This window comes from Camelus ferus, chromosome 26 (assembly GCF_009834535.1).
Source record: "Camelus ferus isolate YT-003-E chromosome 26, BCGSAC_Cfer_1.0, whole genome shotgun sequence".
Lineage (NCBI taxonomy): Eukaryota > Metazoa > Chordata > Mammalia > Artiodactyla > Camelidae > Camelus > Camelus ferus.
In genome coordinates this window covers 10885809-10899752 of record NC_045721.1, presented here as the reverse complement: position 1 = coordinate 10899752, position 13944 = coordinate 10885809, and the positions used below count along the sequence as shown (strand labels likewise).

The window sequence follows — 13944 nt, the reverse complement described above, 5'->3', positions numbered from 1 at the left end:
GAAGCAAATCCATAAATGATTCTGTAAAAGATTCCTGAAGAGGAGATATTTTCCCCCCTCCTCAAAAAAGTTGATTAGTTTTGAAAGTTTTTAGAAATCCTCAGATACAATGCTTTTTCTTTCTCAGCATCTTCGCAAGATCTGCCTAAGATTTCTTGCAAGCAAATGATCCAAACAGAAAATCAACTGCAAAGAATGACTTATGTCAAGCAAATTCAAAATTGTTCCCAATTTTTCTCAGTATGATCACTTTTTTTTTTTCCCTGGGAAATCAAAAGCCAGTTTTTTTCAGTCATTCCTCAAACATGCAATGAATTTCTCCATATATGATCAGATTCCCTATGCACAAGAATCAACAATTACATCAACCAAAATCCCACCTCAGCTCCTCATGGCCAAGGCCAGGTATTTTATTTTATTCTCCTAAAATTCCAAGTTCAGTACAGACTTCTGTATGCAGCAAGTATTCAACAGTGATTGATGACAAAATCCAGCTAATAAACTTAGGGTACCCTTGCCTGTCTAATTTTGTAATGACCCAATTTTGAATCAATGCAACCCCATCCCCTTAACCCTCATATTTGCCTACAGCCTTGCCACTCATTCCAGAACTCCACTCAAAATCTATTTGCAAAAAAAGCACCGTACAGAAGATAGTAATTACACAATACTTATTTGTGCTTCTTGCCTATGTGTTCTTTATGTGACAGCCCCCCATTAAATCACATATGCTACAGAAAAGACCAGAAGGTCCCATGTCTTATTTTCTGTCATCTCATCAACACTAAGGAAGAAGCTTCTCATGGCAGCCGTGTTCAAAAGATATTCATCAACGTGGCATCTCAAGGCCTAAAAATCCCTCTTTTTAAGTCACTCCTCAGAAGGAAAGTTGCCACAAAGAGCCTGGCAAAAGAATTCCAGAACATTCACCCAGAAAGGAAGCCACCAATCTAATCTGCTCCTTGCCTCCAGAAGGACTTGACTTATAGTTGTGAATACACAACATTGTGACTGCACTGAATGCCCAGAAACTGTTTTAAAGTAGTTCATTTCAAGCCTCACTGTAGATGAAAATGGGTACTGCTGTTCATGGTGTCCAGAAATGGTTGATGTGCCCACCTTAAGACATAGGTTTTGTATCCATCACAGTCATTTTATTGCAGTGGTGACAGTGAGACCTGTGACTTTTTTTGCTAGGCTCATGAGTGAAAATTGGATGTAACAAAACTTTTCAATATTAGAAATGATGAAAGAACATTGTATTTTAGATCATCTGCCAAAATAACAATGTGCTTCCTACAATTTAACTTCTAGGGCCCTAAAGCAAATTGCTTGAAGAACTTGGATCGCAAAGATTACAGGTGGGGAATTTTCAAAGTATCTCCATATTCAAGGGAAGATCAAAGATGCTCAACTAAAAAGAATCGTGGGCTGACTAACATGACAACTGTGAACTGAGCCACAGTTCTTTTTAAAAGGGCAATCTTGAAGATTATGACTCAAACACTGAAGGAACTAAGGTGATGGGCAGTGGGAGGAATCCTAACATGAAAATGCATTAAGTAAAAATGAATTGACTTTAAATAATTTTGCCCATGTTACTTTTAACAAAAGAAAAAAACTTTACACTCTAAAATAATGGTTAATTTTATGTTACATGAATTTCACCTGGATAAAAAGGAGGAGGAAGAGGCAGAGGCAGAGGCAGAGGCAGGGCTAGACTCAGTAAGCCACCCCACCCAAAAAAGCAGAAAGGCACACACAAAACAGGAACCTTCAAAGTAGCCATGGTATAACTTAAGACAATTTCCTTTCCTCCTCACCCTTCTCCCAAGTGCCCTTGTGCACAGATTTGCAAAAGTGAAGGAAACAGCTGGAACAGCCTGGGTGCCTAGGATTGCCAGTCCAGAGCAGGAAGTTCTTTACTGAGGCAATAAACCGGGACCCGTGTGCCTCTCACCTGCTCCCATGCGCCCCGCTCCAACTTTGTTTCTCCTCCTTGCCTTTTGTAAAGCCACAGCTAAAAGAGAATGTGCTGATGGTTTTTCACTAAGTTACTCTTTAAGAAACAAAGCATCACTATTTTCAGCTAAGAGATTAGATTAAGGCAGGAAAAATAAGAAAATGTTTTCTTGCATTCAGCACCAAAAATAAAAGTAACTAAAAATATTTTCTCCTCCCTTTCCACGAATAAGTCGGCCCCTCTGGCAATGGCGTCTGCGAGTTGTTACCATGGTGTACAGTACACACGAACCATCGCTGCCTTGCTTACAGGCAGCGACTCTTCCACGGTCTCCCGTGACCTCAAACAGCAAGAACCCTAGAAGAAGCTTCTGGAAAGCAACGGCTCTTGGAAGAAGGCAAAACAGCTGGTACCTACCACGGAAAACATCTTCTTTCCTGCATCACCAACATCACATCCTCACTTACCTTACAGTTTACACTTTCCCACTCTAGAGGCCAAAGTCAGGGGAGGGTTGGGGGCTGGTTAGAAAAAAGAAGCTACGAAACATAGGGTGGGGTGCCCATGTCTCGAAGAGGTCAGATGTGTGGTCAGGTGTGTGGTCACCTTTCTGCAGCCAGCTCCTGTGCTTCACTCACCTTCACATCCTCATGAGCTGCCCCTTGCCCATGCCCCCCTATTTCTGTAAAGGTCAGGAGGATGCAGAAAGGCGGCAGGAATTTGTGTGCCAAAAAATCACATGGGAAAATTATATGTGCTTCCTTTAAAGTATACACTTCGAGATAAAGAACAACATAAGTAACCTTTAAAAAGCACTCTACCAAGGAATCAATTAATAAGCACTAGAATTTCTCGAGTTCTTGAAAAATAACCAATCTGCTTTGAGTCCCTTCTGCCTACTCAGCCCCATGCAGCACTGTCCGGGCAGGGGTGCGCCGTCCCAGGAAACATCGGAAGTCAGAGAAGTGAGTGTATCACCGTCCAGTAAGCTGCTATGCCTTACATGGAACAGGGTCTTCGTAGTTCGGCAAAGACGTGTCATCGTATGTATTCTGTGGTTATCTGAGATGCCTGCCAATCCCTCCAGGCTCTGCAGTCTGTGCAGCCTTGAGGAACTAAACAGGGATTGGAGGGTCAGGTTCACTGGTGCGAGAGCAGGACTGGGGCAGGCTGGCCAAAACGGGGCCTCCTCAGCCCTCCCCGCTGAAGTGAAGGTAGCCCCCAGAGCAAGGGAAACCTGACACCAACGTAACTGGTTTTGCAGTGAGAAAGGCTGAACTGGGGGAACAGAGACCTGCTGGGCTGGCCCCAAGCAGAGCCTGAAACACAAACAACGCTCCTCTCCAGCCCCAGGCCCAAGGGTGCCAGGGCTGCAACAGACAAGAGAGGGTAAGAGACAAGGCTGGCACTTGTCCCCTGCTTTAAAAAAAAAAAAATAGCCAAGACATGGAAGCAACTTAAATGTCCATTGACAGATGACTGGATAAAGAAGATGTGGTGTGTACACACACCCACTGGAATATTAATCAGCCATAAAAAAGAATAAAATAATGCCATTTGCAGCAACATGGATGGACCTAGAGATGATCATCCTAAGTAAGGCAGACAAAGATAAATATATAATATAATGTATATGCAGAATCTAAAAAAAAAAAACCGATACAAATGAATTTATTTATAAAACAGAGACTCACAGACAGAAAACAAAATAAAGTGTTACCCAAGGAGAAGGGGGGAGGGAGGAATAAAGTAGGAGTTTGGGATTAGCAGACACAAACTGCTATATATAAAATAGATAAACAACAAGGTCCTACTGTATAGCACAGGGAACTATATTCAGTATCTTGTAATAACCTATAATGAAAAATGTATCTATATGTACACCTGAATCACTATGCTATACACCAGAAACTAACACAACATTGTAAATCAACTATACTTCAATAAAGACAAGCAAACAAATAAACAGACAACTCCCTGATGGATGAATGGTCAGGTCCTTAATCAAAACAGGCTCTCATGGAGAGAAGCAAGTTACTGGATGAACAGGGAAATCAACCTGAAATGTTCACTCCAGTATCAGCCCCAACCCGTGCCCCCTCCAGTACACGGATCAGGGGCCCTCCCTTCTTCACAGACACAGAAGCATAACTGCTTTACCCGACACATTCTCACCTAATCCTCAAAACAACCCTGTGAAGTACACCCTGGACAAGTTTTAGGTGTTCAGATGAAGTCGATGAATAAGAACTAAAATAGGTGAGACTCACTGGGGAATAAGATGAGCAGGTGGCAGAGCAGGACAAAAACCCTTGTTAATAAAATATACTTTCTATAGGAGATTCCAAACTGCTTGTGCAGGGATGGGCTAGAGAGTTTATTCTAGAGTTCAAAGAAAAGGCACCTAATACTTAAAATAATTTCAACCCTCCAAAGGCCTTTCAAGTCTTTGAACTCTGTTTTGCACCATATTTCTTTATTTCATTGCACAGTGAAGGTTTTGATTTTTATATGAAACAAAGCCCAGGAGACTTCAAAGAGGACTCCACAAAAATAAAAGCTGAGAGGCATCAATATTAATAAAGCCAAACTAAAAAGATGTTCAATAACCTTTGCAAATTTAAAAAACAATGACTAATTCAAGCCAAGTAACTAGGTCATGTTCAAATTCCAGGAACTCTAAAATGGAGCGAGAATAAGGCAAGAATTTTGCTTTGCTCCAGTGGTCAAAGTGAAGGGCCCATTCAAGGGCCAGACCAGAATACAGTCACAATGAAAACATGACAAGGACCTATGGGGCAGGGGAGGGAAGCTGGGACACAGGACAAAGGGAGATGACCACTACCCGTACCACCTGGGAATCTGACACAGTATGTGAATATCAAAGAAAAAAAAGTATTTCTCACAAAAGACCAAACAATCATTCAGCAGACATCTGAGAGGCTCTTACAGAAGCCACAAAGCCTCAGGGTGTCTCCTCCTAATCAAAGAGATATGATGACCTAGGCAAACAGCAACAGAATGAGGCAAAATTCACTGAGGGACTCAGAGAAGGACACAGTGTGTAAGAAATTAAACAAGGACAAGAGACACTTGCATAGGGAGGTGTGGTGAGGCACTGAGCGACTGAGTGAATGAAAGGCATCAAATATGGAGAAGGGCATCTACCAAGTCTGTCTCCAGTTCTGGGGTTGCTTTCTAATTATTAAGAATGACCTGTAATAAGTTGGAGAGTGGGGTATTTCATGAAATATCACATGCAACCCAAGTTCAACACACTAAGATGCACTCTTCCAATTAAAAAACACACAGCATCCTTTCAAACACTGAAGTGGAGAGCAAAGCACTAGAATCTTGCTGTGGACCTACGGTCTCGCCTCCACGTCTTACTCCACAGACACACACCATCCAACCCCAGTAGCAATCAGCTTTCCTGGTTTAGACACCATAGTGGTAGGAAAGAATAAGAACATAAATAAATATCCACAAGAAGAAACTTACTCAGGGCCAAGAAGCTTCGACCACGCTCATTCGTGATGGAGGAGGCAGGCTGGCTGTCAGGTGCTGGCAATGAAGTCAGTACCTGCAGAAAGTAGGCAACGACTCACACCTGACAGGGAGGCTGCATCACAGGCCTCCTTGGAGTTTCCAAAACCCTTTGCTGTCCCTTAACCCATTCAGCTCACATGAAACAAATAGGTCATCTCCCTGACAATGTGATTAGATCTTTTTTACAAGAATTTTTAAAACCAACCATTTTCCAAAACACTGCATTGCTTTTGTAGACCAAAACAAGAAAGGAGAGAAATCTAGCATTATACTTCCCTAGGCCAACTACTTTAGTGCAGCTCAGGCCAGAAAATTCAATGCCCTACTGACAATGACAGAGCCAAAACAGACTTTACACACAATTTTAAGATATGAATGCAACTTTGTTTCTTCCGGATAAAATCAAAGGAGACACTGCGATTAATTTGCTATTTAATCTTAATGTCTTGAAGTTTAAAAAATTAAACATCCAATGTTTTTTTCACCATTGTATACAAAATTGTTAGTTTATAGAACTTGACACTTTAATAAAATGTAAAACTAAGTAACCAACTTTTTTCATGTCTCTAAAAAGCAAAATGACTTCTTAAAGAGACAAAAGGCTATCAAGAGATTCAATTTTTTTTTGGTGAATTACAACATATTTTAATAATCTAGAGACTTGATGAATGTTTTCTTAAACGTATACCTGAACACCCAACATTATAATTCTTTCTGTTTCTACATCACCTTCCAGCTTTTTATTATTTTAGCTCTTCTCAAATCTTTCAGAATTGTGACAAATGCTAACAAATGACAGCTATCACAGAAAAATATGAAAGAGGAAAACGCACTTTTCCCTTGTCTTCTTAATGTAATAAATGTACTATAATTATCTTTTCCCACTACTCCATACCTTCTGCTACTTCTGGAAGAAATACAATCCTAAATGAAGCAAAAAAGATAATTTCTTCCTCTGACCATAAATAAGACAGAAATGTACAGTGTACACTGTTAAAAAAAAGCTGATGACTTATTCCTACTCATTATATAAGATAATTTGATAATTTTCAACCATTTAATGGCTATTTAATGTTCAAAAAGTCATCTCTTCCCTAAAGCCTGGATTGCAAGCCAGGTGAGCCTTATTTGAAACACAAAAATGCAAAATAATAACAAGATAATAACAAAATAATAACAATGGGGTTATTTTTGCATCTGGAGACAGCTTGTTTGTGGAATTTATGACTGTTAAAAAATAAAGAGCCGAGGTTAGGGAAAAAAAAAAATTCAGCCTTACTGTTTACTCTTCAAAGTTCTTGGAATTCCTCTGTACAGATCCTTACTTGTTCAACAACGTCAGTTTTATTATCAGTCCATCTGTGCATTAGGAACTGGCTTTAAGTAGCTCCTTCAATAACCTGCTCTGTGAATATGTAACTCTCAACCACTTTCTCCTATTTAGTGGCACAATAAAGAAGTATTTGGCATTCATGAATAAAAGACAATGGCAACATAACACAAACTGAAGAGTCTACCAACTCACCAACTGTGAAGAGACACCAGATAATCATACCAAATGGGTGGCTCAGCTGACTGGTAACTGGATAAGGTAGCTTTTCTCAAGCTGAAGAACTGAGCTCAGCCTAGATCTAGGGCAATGGGGAGATGTTACCTTTGGAAATATCCAATTCCTTCCCGATACTATTACAAGTATCATTCAGACTAGGACAAAGATCAGAGTGGTCTTCCATTTCATCACACAATGTACCCGGGGGTGGAGGATAGAGGGGAGAACCTGGCAATGATGCTATCATGGAGTTTGTCCTCAAGACACTTGAAATGTTGTTAACCAAGTCTGCTTCACAAAAATCAGAGCTGTTTAGAGAAGAGTTCCAAAGTGTGAAGAAATGGACACATTCCCAAATAAAGACTCTTAGAATATCAATTAGCCAGACTCAAAAAATCCCACTAGTCCTGGAAGTCTCTCTCACCTATTAACAGTTAAAAAAAAAAAAAAAAAAGTCTGCTGGAAAACACTCCCCAAGAGAAAAAAAAAGAAAAATCTTGTCAGCTTTTTGTCCCTCCCATCTCTTACAAAGCATCTCCATAAAGTTCCACTCTCTAATACTTAACTAAAAACTAAACCTTAAGATGTCAGTAGAGCACAAAACTGCCAGGAAATACCCAAAAACTCCCCTAAGAGATTTCAGTAATCTCTTTCATGCCCTAGAGCGTCAGCCATCCCAGGAGTGAGTCATGCCTTACAGACTGACTTTTTTGTCATTCACCCTGATTACAAAACATTCTTCTCTGGAATTTCTTAAGAAAAATGAGCAATCATTTCTACTTTATGATCACACTCTGAATTTAAACAAAAGACTACGACAATGGACATCTCAAACTCAGAGCACCCCTTCGAGATTGTCTAATAGGCATGATAGCCCAGGGCTCAGCGTCAGACCCCATCCACCTTCTGTTCAACCATCTGAAATTTCCTTTCATGAAAGGTGGGCAAGGTCGGGAAGAGGGAAAAAGAGACAAACATTTCCAAACGGTTTTGACTGGAACCCAGTCTTTCTGCTAGAAGGGTCTGATACCGGGGACTGTATTTCATGTTGCTCATGCATGCACTGCCTTTTGCTTGTCCCCCAGGCCCCTGTATTTACCTTGAAAAGCTTTCCTGGGGAGCCTGTGAGGTTAGGCAGTCTGCCAAGTGAGAAACAGATATCTTCCAAAAATACATCTTAGAACACACCGCATAAGAGCCACGCCCCTCTCCCCCCTTACCTGGGAAAGCATGTGGATTGGGCGACCCTCTCTTAAGGCACTTAGAACAGAGAATGTGCACGGTGTAGTGCAGTCCAGGCCATTCTTGAAGTAGGACATTCAGTTCCTCTACCAAGGGGGTTATGGCTTGCCATGCCGTCCATATGTTTGGTAATGATGCATGGCTGGCAATGGACAGAGTGTCTGGCTGCAGGACCCCCTTGGCAGGTCTGTAACTCACCACCACAGGGACTTTCCCTCTGTATGCAAAGATCTGAAGTTTGCCATCCGACCTGTGCACCACATGGCTGTTAATCTGGACACTGTAGCGTGCAAACAAGCCAGGTGGAAAAGTAAAGGGAAAACTATATTCAATCTGCAATTGCTCAGCCACAAAAGACTGCCCGGCCAGGTTGGTCCCATTAATCCAGGCCTCCGCGTGGGGCACCTCGTTCTGCACATAGCACGGGAACTTGTACCAGGCCGTGGACCCATTCAAAGGCTTGCCCTTGGGTTTGTTGAGGCAGTAACAGAGTCCCATCTTCTCCAGCAGCTCCAGCAGCAGCTGCAGGTCCTGCTGAGCCTGGACATGAGGCTTAAGCAGCAACCGGATGACATGGGCTGGCAGGAGCCCGTGAAGCAGAAAGCCCTCCACGTAATGATGGAGCTGCGTGGCCCGAAGCGTGTCCTGGCTCTGGGTGGACAGAGCCTTTAGTGGGGAGCTCTCACCCTCCCCCTCGCTCTCACCGCTGGTCCCTAAGAGCAGCTTATGCAGCAGCAGGGAAGGATCCCTCTGGAAGAAGACGTTGAGGATGTCGATGAGGCGCGAGAGGTTGTGGAAGACGTGCTCCTTGAGAGCCGGGCTGTCCTCAAAGTAGAGCAGCTTGCCGCTCTCATGCAGGTAGGAGAGGGCACTCTGCAGCCGGTCCTCGGTCAGCCCTGCCTGCAGGCCCAGGCGAGCCGAGTCCCACCAGCTGAGCCAGAGCCGCTGCGCCTGAGGCGGCTGGAAGTGCAGCTCCTCCAGTACCTGCCAGGATCGAGGAAGCACTCTGTGTAAGTTGGGGAAGATTTCCCGGTGCTCAGCCACCGAGAGCAATTTGTCCCGAAGGCGCTGTAACTGGCGGGGATCCCTGCAGCTCACGGGCAACACGGGGGAGAGGATCTGCAGCCGGTGGTTGAGCAGGTACTGGAAGTGAGCCTTGCGCCGCCGAAGGTTCTTGTCGGAAACACCGTAGTAGGCTGCATGGGGGCTGGCGGAACGCAGCTCGAAGTCCCGGGCCAGTGCCTCGTCCACCACCTGGGCCAGACGGCTCAGCCCCTCAGCATCGTGTTTCTCCTGCAGGGCGATCTGGCGGTGAATGTCCAGACACTTCTCCTCTAGCTCCTGCTCCCCGCACAGGTCTGCGTGGGTGCCCACAATGCACACGACGGCATGAGGCACCCGGGCCCCCACCCGATGCAAGAAGGAGCCCACGGTGGTGGGAAAGCGCAGCGGCTCATAGGTGGCCAAGTTAACCACCAGCACGTAAAGGGCCCCGGGGGAGAGGAAGAAGGGCTGGATCACCTCGTAACTTTCATCCCCGGCCAAGTCATACACGATGAAACGCAGGCCCCGGGAGGCATCTGCTGTCCAGCTGGTCACCTCGATGCCCTTGCTCACGGGAGGAGATGAAGGGAGGTAGCTCTTCTCCTTGTCACCTCCACCCTGATTCCCCTCCACTCTGCCCTCAGTGAGGCAGTGACGGAGCAGGGTCTTTCCTGCAGCCTTATGGCCCATCAGGAGCAGCTTGAGGCGGGGCTGGACTGCTGGCTGGGAATGAGCCAGCTCCTTCTGGTAGGCTGCGATGTAGGGGATCCCCTTCATACAGACCTCGTAGGGGGGCTGGATAAGCGGGTTGTCCTTGATCTTCCACAGGCCTACCCGGGAGAGCTGGCCAAAGTTGTCTGGCAGCACAGCGATCTGGTTCCCCTGGAGGACTAGCTCCTCCAGGCCGGTCAGCTCCACGATAGAGTCCGGCAGGTACCGGATCCGGTTATTATCTAGCCACAAGGTGAGAAGATGGCCCAGGCCCGAGATAAGGGATGGCACTGAGGTGAGCTGGTTGCGACTAAGGTAGAGCTCCTCCAGCCCAGCCAGGGGCAGCAGCGCAGCAGGGAACTCCTCAAAGAGGTTGGAGGAGAGGTTAAGCATTTTGAGTCGCTGCAGTCGGCTGAACTGGGCGGGCAGAGCTTGCAGCCCGTTGTTGTCCAGCATGAGGCTCTCCAGGCTGGCCAGCTCGCAGAAGCCACTGGGAAGGGTGCCAAGCTCGGCCCCGCTCAGCCAGAGGATCTTGAGTGCACGCAGGGCATTGATATCCTCAGGCAGGCCCCGCAGCCGATTGCTGGACACGTCTAGCTCCTCTAGGGCCACCAGCTGCAGCAGCTGCCTGGGAAAAACCGTGAGCTGGTTGTGGTCCACGTCGAGGGTGCGCAGGCGGAAAAGGCAGGAGAGGGAGTCGGGCAGGTGCGTCAGCCGGTTAAAGCTGACGTCCAGCTCCTCCAGGTGGACCAGGGCGCCCAGCTGGGCGGGCAGGGAGGGCAGCTGGTTGTGGCTGAGGTTGAGCTTCCGCAGCTCGCGAAGGGCACTTACCACCTCGGCGCCCAGGACGCTCAGCCGGTTGTGGCTCACGTCTAGCTCCGTAAGGTGATGGCCCAGCTCGGCCACCGCAGGGGGCAGCCGGGTGAAGCGGTTCCGGCGCAGGACCAGGACGCGCAGGCTGCCTAGCGCCGAGCCCAGCCCGTCGGGCACCTCCTCCAGGCCGTTGTTCCCCAGGTTCAGCACCTCAATGTCCCCGATATTGGCCGGCAGCATGAGCTGGGGGGTGTTGGGGGAGTCGATCTGGTCGGCCCCCGAGCAGCCCCCCGCTGAACTGAGAGTGAGCTGGCGCAGCTTGCTCCGCAGCTTCCTGGCGCGCAGGGCGGCGTCCCGCCACAGCCTTACAGTCTTCAGGTTCCCGCTGCCCGTCCCCGCCATGGCGGGGCCCCGGGCCGACACCTTCTAGAGGGAGCCCGCAGCTACATGCCGCGCTGCGCCCCACCTGGCGCCAGTCTCCGGGGCCCTCTCGCTCCCGCTCCTCCCTTCCCACCAGCCCTCGGGGACCGGCGGCGGCGGCGGCGGCGGGTCCTAGCGCAGCCAGCGGCCGGGCGCCCGCAGCTGGAGGACGGCGGCGAAGCGAGCAGCTCCGGGGGGCCCCGGGCACGGGGCGCGGGGGTAGGCAGCGGCCGGAGTGGAGCGCAGCTCGCATTCTCTGGGCTCCCGGGCCAGGGGCGCGCCGGGGCAGCAGGGCCGCCGCCCGCCCGCCGCGCCGCGGAGGATGCCTGCCGCTCCCCCTCCCGCTCCGCCCGCCTCTGGCGCCTCGGGGCCGGGGCCCCGCTACCCTCGCTGCCGCGGCCCAGCGGCCCGCAGCGTCGTCCCCTCCGCGAGCTCCACGAGGACGGCGGCGCCTGGCTCTGCGGCGGGCATGATGCGGGCGCAGAGCTGGGCCGCCTCCCCGTCTCCGTTTTCCCGGGCTCGGGCGGGAGCTCGAGCGCCGCGTCCCCAGCACTGGGAGGGCGCGATCGGGAAGCAGCAGCGCCGCCCGGCGGAGCAGCCCCCACGTGACCGGCGGAGGAGCCGCGTGCTCCCGGCACCGCCCTGGGGGCGGAGGCCGCTAATCACCTCCCGGTGCGGGGCTGGGGGCGCCTCGCCAGGTGCGGAACGGCGCCATGGGTCGCAAAGGGCGGGAGACGCAAGCGGAGGTCCAGTCCCGGCCGCAGATCGGGGTCCCGAAGTGCTCCTGCTGGAGTTCGCCTGCGTCTGGCTCTTTGTTGGCCCTGCGCCTCTAAGGATTTCTTTTCTTCCCTCACGTATCGGATCCCTGGCCTCCGTTACTCATTTCTGACCTCCGCCTTCCTCCTTCCGCTCACCCTACATCCAGTAGAACTGGCAGCATGCAGGGGCCTGGGGTCCATTGTAGGAGCTTAAAACGAGAGTGTGACTAAACAAAAGAAGGAGAAAAGCAGGCAACCATTCATGCACTCGGTAAATATTTATTGAGGCCCTATTTTGTGCCAGACCGACCAAGACAGAGGTTCTCCGCTGCCCTGGGGACAGCTCTAAGCTGGTCTAATTGGGAGGGGGGAGGCGGTGGGCACACATGGTTTTATCTGGGATATCCCATTCATCCAACAGGCCTGGGAGGCAAATACCATATCCCCAACTGTGACAGTACTTGTTATGCTGTGGGTTCAAGCAAAATTCGCCGCAGGCGAGTGCTCAAGTCGAAGGTTTATTTTTTATGTAATTATTTAGGTGAGGACGTTTCTTTGAGATCATGTCTATACTAAGTAAATAATTTCTTCAGAATTTGCCCCAACCTTGAAACCTATCCAGTCTCCGGATATCATCTCCCTCGTTGCTTGCAGCTTGATTAATGATGAAGCAAATAGTTTTCAGAGATGCAAAGCTGAATTTAATTGGATAAGTGCACCAGTTAACATGTCGTGGCCCTCCTCCACACTTGACATTGCTGTCATTTAGAGACCCAAATTCGGTGCAGGTATTTGAATAGAAGTAGTTTGTCTCTTCAGAGAGAGGTACTGAACATCTCAGGCTGGAAATCTGCCCCAGTGATGTTTATCAAGCCTGGGGTGGTACATCCTGCAACTGGAGAATGCTCCGAGGGCCAGGTGGAACTCAGAAGCTCCAAGTATGTTAACAGGGACAAGTGAGCTGTGTTAAGCCTGAAGGACTGGAAGATCAAATTGCTCAAGGGTTCCCCAGATCACCTACCCCAAGGAAAATTCTGTATCATCTAGGCTGATCCATTTATTCACAGAGGAGGCACAGGCCTAAGAGAAGCACTGCCCCAATTGGTCCGCCAGGTAAAGGGTAGATCCAGGTGTGTTAACTCCCTTTATGGGGTTATTCCCCTGAGTGCATCACCTTCGTGGTATTCTTTGGTGGGAGGAAGAGGGGACTGAAGGTAATTAGGGTTACTGATTTATTTTTAATAGAGGTACTGGGGATTGAACCAAGGACTCAGTGCATGCTAAGCATGCTCTCTACCACTAAGACATACCCTCCCCCATCATGGTATTCTTGAGTCAGACCCTCGACTCCTCCAGGCTTTAGCTCCTGGTTACAGAGACTGGAGAAGGCAAGAGCTTCCTACCCTCCTCGGGGTAAACTGAAGTGGTCTGAATTTGATCTAAATGACCCAGGCTAAACTGCTTTAGAAGCCATCAGAAAATTACACTTCCATCTCAAAGGTCTTTGAAAACACTGTGCTTACTTTGTAATCTGCAATTTGCTTTAGATAAAGAGATGGAGAGGACCAGAGAACATCCTGATTGGGGCCTCTCATTGGAGCACCAAAGCCTGGTGTTGGATGAGTTTGCATTCTTTCTGAGCCCTTCAGCCGGCTCTGAGCCGTTGCAGTCAGTATTGTGGGCAGCCTCGCAGTAAAGTCTTATCCAAGAGTTATTTGAAAATCAGATAAGGAGAATACAACGATAAAATGTAACTCCAGGAGAAGACAGTGTGTCCAGTATGATTTTTAAACTCAGGCAAGAAGGATCCTGGTCTGGGCACCCAAGCCGGTTCTCCTCTTGCTACTCCCTACCCCTTGTGATAAAATTTCTGATGAGCCAAGAGGTTGATGGAC

The 13944-nt window shown here is 48.2% G+C and overlaps 2 protein-coding genes, 1 long non-coding RNA gene and 1 other non-coding gene across 7 annotated transcripts in view; 2 read left to right on the top strand and 2 right to left on the bottom strand.

Moving 5' to 3' along the window:
- Window positions 1-3431, top strand: part of LOC106729083 — a 93569-nt gene extending 90138 nt beyond the window's left edge. For both annotated transcript variants that reach the window (XR_004315417.1, XR_004315414.1), the window contains 2 exons: window positions 1315-1361; window positions 2196-3431. This is a non-coding gene — a long non-coding RNA (uncharacterized LOC106729083). The remainder of the gene's footprint in view (window positions 1-1314; window positions 1362-2195) is intronic.
- The window catches only part of MFHAS1 (malignant fibrous histiocytoma amplified sequence 1), a 72752-nt gene extending 61349 nt beyond the window's left edge, over window positions 1-11403 (bottom strand). For 2 of the 3 annotated variants that reach the window (XR_004315411.1, XM_032468650.1), the window contains exon 1: window positions 8282-11403. Coding sequence is in view for 1 of the 3 variants with exons in the window: in XM_032468650.1 (XP_032324541.1) it covers window positions 8282-11273 (2992 nt within the window). In the remaining 2 variants the exon portion in view is untranslated. Of the gene's footprint in view, window positions 1-5464; window positions 5547-8281 lie in introns of all 3 variants that reach the window. The other variant, XR_004315412.1, reaches the window with a different exon arrangement.
- On the top strand, window positions 1055-1189 carry LOC116660116. The gene has a single exon (XR_004315501.1). It is a non-coding gene; the product is annotated as a small nucleolar RNA SNORA1 (small nucleolar RNA).
- Window positions 11290-12250, bottom strand: LOC116659978. Its single transcript, XM_032468397.1, has 2 exons — window positions 12211-12250; window positions 11290-11949 (listed from the first exon to the last, which is right to left on the bottom strand). The coding sequence occupies exons 1-2, from the start codon at window positions 12248-12250 to the stop codon at window positions 11315-11317; spliced, it is 675 nt and encodes a 224-aa protein (XP_032324288.1). The 3' UTR covers window positions 11290-11314.
- Window positions 12251-13944: the final 1694 nt, after the last annotated feature.

Excerpts from the sequence above, each read along its gene's own strand:
- LOC116659978 (XM_032468397.1), bottom strand. The coding sequence starts at position 12,250 with ATGGACCCCAGGCCCCTGCATGCTGCCAGTTCTACTGGAT. Across the intron at positions 11,950-12,210 it reads TGCTGCCAGTTCTACTGGAT|CGGCCTCCGCCCCCAGGGCG; the intron begins GTAGGGTGAGCG and ends GGAGGTGATTAG.